This window comes from Aptenodytes forsteri, unplaced genomic scaffold, assembly GCF_000699145.1.
Source record: "Aptenodytes forsteri isolate BGI_AS27 unplaced genomic scaffold, ASM69914v1 Scaffold166, whole genome shotgun sequence".
In the NCBI taxonomy this organism is placed as follows: Eukaryota; Metazoa; Chordata; class Aves; order Sphenisciformes; family Spheniscidae; genus Aptenodytes; species Aptenodytes forsteri.
The window spans coordinates 8908489-8914780 of NW_008796110.1; the positions used below are offsets into that span (position 1 = coordinate 8908489).

The 6292-nt window shown below is 39.0% G+C and overlaps 1 protein-coding gene across 1 annotated transcript in view; it reads left to right on the top strand.

The window, feature by feature from the left end:
• The first annotated feature begins 5750 nt into the window (after positions 1 to 5750).
• Positions 5751 to 6292, top strand: part of BMT2 (base methyltransferase of 25S rRNA 2 homolog) — a 38712-nt gene continuing 38170 nt past the window's right edge. The window contains exon 1 of the mRNA XM_009286827.2: positions 5751 to 5820. Coding sequence (XP_009285102.2) covers positions 5751 to 5820 — 70 coding nt within the window. The remainder of the gene's footprint in view (positions 5821 to 6292) is intronic.

The following is a 6292-nucleotide window of genomic DNA, read 5'->3' on the forward strand; positions in this document are numbered from 1 at the left end:
CTAGCGTGGAGAATGCTCACTTCATGGTATTTGTTTCACAGTTGTTTTATTAGATGTTCTGGAGAAGAAAAGAGAGACCATTTTTCTAACAGTAGATAATCTTTATCTGTGGTGCTCACATGGGAAAACTATTGCAAGCCTTTGTGTACTTACTGTCAAAAATTCTGAAACAGCATTAATATTGGTGGCTTCATTTGTCCTACCACCATTCTTTAGGCTCCTAAGTCCTGATCCTTCAAACCGATGAAGACAGTACTAACCCTTTTAATTTTATTGGTAATATCTTAGACATTAGTGTCACTGAGGTCAGATTTACTCAAACCTAAAACATGAACTGTACATGAGCCGAATACTGTGTGTGCAAAGTTAAGTAAGAGCTTTGGCATTCCTTGCTCTTCCTAAAGTATATTATACTGCCTGCAATATGTTGTCCTGAAGATAGAGTTCTGTTTGATGTTGTATGAACAGACTTTGTTGTTGTTCTCTCATCTTCTTAAATGAAAACTTGACTTGAACTTCAGTAGAGTCCCAAATAAACCACACGACAGTATTCAAGAGGCAGGAGAGATTAAAAGGAGTTGGGTAATCTTTGGAAAAGACAAGAATAGTTTATGCATACTAGAGATGTATTCCTTTATAGGTCATATCTGATGATACCCAAAATACCTTCTCCCACACCCTCTCAGGACTTAGGAGGAGAAAGAAAGAGAAAAGTGAAATGACGCAGCATACTCTGATCTATCCACGGCATCACAGAAACAGATTATTCTCCATAGATTTTTTTTTTTTCTGTCTCAAAATTTCACATGCAGCTTAGTCTTTCTCTGGGTGCTTTTTAGCACTCCAATCAGACTGTGAGGTCATCTTAGTTTATGAGCCACGCTATCATACCTGCAACACAAGATTACAGGGATACGGCAGTATTTCCCAAGTTGAAAATGACCTAATGTACAGCTACATTGCTATTGAGCTGAACTGGAATTATATATACCTGACCCATACCGGAAGACTGGAATTTGAATCCCAAGCACTGAGAACATCTTTAAGGCTATCAGGTTCCATAGATGCACAAATAATCAAATGTAAAAGCTTTCCTACTAGCACCGAATTTTCTTAAAGTTACTGTGTCTGAATTGATTAGTCAGCAAGTTTACGCATAGTAGCTGACAGAAACATGAATCAGTGCTAAAACCACATACTATTTTGACTGACACTGGAAGAAAACCAGTTAGACCTGCTGGATGTTTTGACATCTCTTGCTAAATCAAAGTGATTTTATGAGTTAATCTTTCATGGCAGCAAGAAATCAGCTAAGAAGATAATCTAGAAAGAGTAGCTAGTAGTCTTTGTTAAAGCAATCATTATATTGACTCTTTTCACTTAATAATTCATACATTCCAAATAACAGGGGAATGCGCTCAGACTAAAATCAATGAAAAAACAGATTTTTAAGGGAATTTGGGATTACTTTTCAATAAGTTACTTTTATATTTAATGACCTTTTTTAATAGAGTATTAAGTATGTTTGCAATGCTAGTGTTGCAAAGAAGCTGTACAATGAAGTACAGCATTTATTTGAAAAATGCATTATCTGTTCTCAGCATTACAGGATCATTTTACTTTCTACACATGCACATAACGTTCAGAATAACTCAGGTATACAGTACTTTTCTGGTTTTCAGTAAGCATTTCAGTACTTCCACGGAATTTAATTCCCACTTTACTATTACACAAGTGACAGACTGAAGGGATTAACAAATTCTTAACTTTTCCCTCCTGTGTCACAAGAAACAGCTCCTTTCCACGGACAGACACAGGTGGTATCTGCTGGCCACAATGGAGGCAGTGAATGTATTGTCTATCAGAAATGCTGGCTACTGTTAAAATTATTCCTGCCTTATTGCAACACAAGCTAACAAGCAAAAGACACAATTTCAAGAAATAGAATCTCCTATGAGTATCTAATTCTCGTGGTCTTGAGGATACATAATTAGACTCCACAATGAGCCCCCACGCGTGAAGGATTTTTCAGCCGCCTTCCCCAAGTTGGGTGTCTCTGCCTACTCGAGGAGCAACTTTAATTGGTCCTTCAGTAGAAGAATCCTCTGTTTTCCAGAAGCAAAATGTTTATTTCTGTAAATATTGGGGCTTCAGATGCAAACCAAAGTCAATATCAAGCCTATTTTTTCCACTAAAGTACACAGGGGACTAAGTAAAGGCACTGGTGATGTAAAGTTACTTTTAGAGGTGTCAACCTCCAGGAATGGAATCCAGGATCTGTAGTTACAAAATTATTGTTATGGGGTAGCAGTTTTAATTACTATGTAATTTTAATTACTAATTTACTAAAGTGTGTAGTCTGGAGAAATGTAATAATGGACCAGCTCTTAATAATTGCGTCAGTGCAAATTCAGGGATGTGACTCCCACTTTTTAAATCAAATTATCTTATTTTCGTGGCTTACAGGACTCCACAATTAATGAAGAAGAAAAATCTTAAATTCAAACCAAATATGCTATTGCTGCCTGTTTGTCTTCCCTTTGGATACACGTAGCAAACACAATTCCGCATCTAACAAAGAAGGATACACGTAGCAAAAACAATTCCGCATCTAACAAAGAACCTTTTATTCCTTTTAAACTACCACAGTGTTCCAGTATCCATTAAAATCATTACATGCTTTTGGTAATATTTTTGCAGATTACACTGCATTAGAGACTCTTATGATGATGTCATCACACTGGAGAGAGTGTTGCCTAGAAAGGTTTCTTCTCTTTGATGCTGTGTCATTTTTTTGGTTCCTTTTCAAAGAACCAGCATCTATAAGATAGAAGGGATGAAGAGGGTGAGAAGACTTGATTGTCAAAAGTACCGCTGAAACAGAGATGGAAGCAGAGCACCGCTGATTTGCGCAGCTCAGAAAGTTTTTATGTTACTTTTCTTCCACAGTTTCCCTGGGGAGAAAGACTGAAAATAGAGGCTGCTGTCACCCTTCCCTCAGGAAGGAAGAGCACTTCCACTTTGTATAATCTTGTAGTGAAGATGTGGGTTCAGATCCCCTCGGGCAGAGCAGGGATGTGAACTGGTTTGCCCACATCCTCAGTGAATGTTCCAGCCACCCGAGTACTGGAAAGGGCTGGGTTATTTCTCCTCCCAGCCTGTGAATCGAGACTTTTGTTTCTAAAGCTATTAATGAAGTTATTTCTCCTCCCAGCCTGTGAATCAAGACTTTTGTTTCTAAAGCTATTAATGAAAAGTGATGGGCACTGAAATATTGCAGAAATGTCAAAAGAAACTGTTCTAGTCTGCCCTAAATCGGCTTTTTTAGAAAGTAACTAACACACAGAGGATCGTTTGGCCATTTTCTACATTCAAGATAGTAAGTCCAGCTGTTCAAAACGATTCCTTCCCAGATGGTCAAACTCCATTGTCCCCATCAGGACACAGGTAGCTTATTGTCTTATCCCCTTGGAGTAAGTGCACGCATCCTTATCGCTTGTTCTGCTCTCATGCCTCGGGGACAATCACAAGATTTATATTCATCTTCATTTGTTCCTTGACTCTTCATGTACTGTCTTCAAGAAATGTGTTGAGCACAGATGTTTTTTCTCCACCTTGACAGAGCACTGGGTCATCAGTTCCAGGCCTGCCAGAACCCGTCCTGCTTTAATCACCCGCTCCAACACCCCCTGGGGTGATGCCTCTGGGGAAGCGCCTCCTTCGATCGCTTTGCATTCGGAGTCCGTCAATGGGAGCCAACTCTCACCACATATTCTGAGGTAAGTACCTGTGTGTCCTGAAAGCATAAAGCCTCTTCCTCGAGTATTCTTTCATTTTTGTTTCTGGAAAAACTTGACATCTGGTAAATGCTGTTTACTTGCTTATTGAAACTAAACTTCTAAGTTAGTTCTTTAAGAAGGAAGAATGTATTTTGTATCTTGGGTCTATTTTCATATAGAACCACTTATGTTAAAAATTCGATACTTCTCTATCTCCTACTTTTTAATAATAGTTTGTACACCTAGATATGAAAGTAGTCTGTGCATTAAAGTACTGAGTTGGATTTTTTCCCTTGTTGACATATTTCTAAAATATCAGAAAATAACCAAAATATTGAAAATATAAAGCAACAACATCATTAACTTTTATTAAAAAAGGAGAGTCATGTAAAAACTGTACATAGTAATAAAGTATGCCTCATATTAACACTGTAAGTTTTGAAAGAATTGTGATAAATTAAAACCACTTTGTATTTAAAACCACTTTGTTAGTTTTAGAAAGAATTCCTGAGAACTGAAAAACAAGAGTGATAACATAATTCAAACAATGATGACTTTTTATTATTATTCTGAGAGAGTATATTTCCCCTAAGTGCAATTTTCCCCCTGATTTTCCAATTCTACAATTAGATTTCCAGTTTTCCAAACCACAGATACACTCATATTTTGACTGTGTATCCTACACTTCCAAGTCTGGAGGCTCACAACTGGGGGGGGTTGATGCCACAGCAGTATGTTAGGCATCCTCCAAACGCCTCCATCTCTTTTCTGTCACTCTGGTACTCCTACTCTTCTGAGAAGGCTCCCTCAGCGCTCTCTTAGTATCATGCCGCACACAGAAGACTGGCTCATGCTTTTCCTCTTCATTCCATGCTTCCCCAAATCCTACAGTTTCTATAAGTTTCTATAATCCTAAAAGTGGAAGGAACATTAACCACCGTGTAGGCTGCCCCTTAACCAAAAGGTTCCTAGTAGTTATTGATGTAATCTCTTTTTACACCATCTTAATTCTTCTTATGTGGACTTGCATATAAAACTAGAAATAGAAATAGTTCAGAAAGCTATCATTAACCCCAGCACCAAGTCTTCTTTCTAATTCAGATTTAACTTCCTGGATCAGTTTGGTGAATATGAAATACAATAATCCATATGAGAAGCTGATTTTTGGATGTTTTCCAAGTCAAAGTAAATTTAATATATTCTATAATATATATGTTTCAAAATTAAAAGAAAAATGTAACTAAAAGAATAACTAAATCACCACACTTCTCTTTCCTTTCTTAGTGCTGATGTCAGTAGCAAAAATTTAAATTATCCTTCCATCCTGTACTTTGAGAAAAAAAGCAAACTGAAATATTCTGACAATAAAATACATAATGGCGTATAAATATAGTGATGGAAGACCCAAGCTAAGCTACACTGAAGTTTTTTAAGCACTTACTGAAAAATAACAGTACTGAAAAAGCTGGACCTTTAGTCATAATGTGCAACCCACTTTCAGAGCAATGGGTGCAATGCAGTATTTGCCTGCACAGCTCAGAGTGAAGTGAAAAAGGGATGTCTTTGCAGTCAATAACGATGAAAAGCTTTTGTTTGGACATTGCTGTTTTGTCTTGATAATTGCACCTTCAAAAAGAAGTTTATCAGAAAAGCAGAACAACACTGTGCTCTGTGATTAGCTCTAAAATCTTTTTGGCAGGACTGACACAGTGCTGATAAGGACCTGTTATGCACCGCACTGCATAAAGTTGCATGTGTCACTGACTTCTCATTAGGATGAAATCTTGACCCTACCCAAGCCAGATTTGTCACTGATTTAATTGTAGCTGCAACTACCTCCTTAATGTTTTTGAACATCTTCAGAGAAGACAATTAGCTGCTTCTGGCCAAGTCAAACAAGCAAGCAACTTCATGGCAGATTTCCCCGCTGTGATCTCGTGAGGAGTGGTTTTGTCTATCCTATTTCCGACGATGACTGAAAGAGAGAAATTGAAGTACTTTGGATTTGGTTGGAGGCGGGCAGAGAGAGCTGCAGACGAAGGTCTTCCCCTGTAAGGGGCAGTTTTGCGGGCTGCAGGTGGTGTTCCTGCTCCGGAGGTGTATTTCTACCCAAATAACGTCAGAAACCGTATTCTGTTGAGAAACGGGCCCAGCAGCTCCAGGAAGACAGCAAAAAGCCTGTACAAAACTGTGCTCTTCAAATGCCCGCGTCCACACCACGGACGCCAACCTACCAAGGTTTGCTTTACCTTGTTTTGAATTCAGTTTGTTTCCGCGAGGTCTTTTGTAGGTGGGGGATGGGTTTTACCGCCCTACTTCAGAGGGATTCACACCCAGATCTTTTACAGGGGTCTCTGGGCTGGCATGTGAGCTGGGGAAACGCCGGGAGGAGAGAGGAGCCCCCGCTGCAGCGGTGCCCTGGAAGACGCGCTGCCCCTGTACCCTTAACGCGTTTTTCACCTAATTTCTCCCGCTGGTTTATTAAGCACCGCAGGGTGACCTGCTCCAGAAGC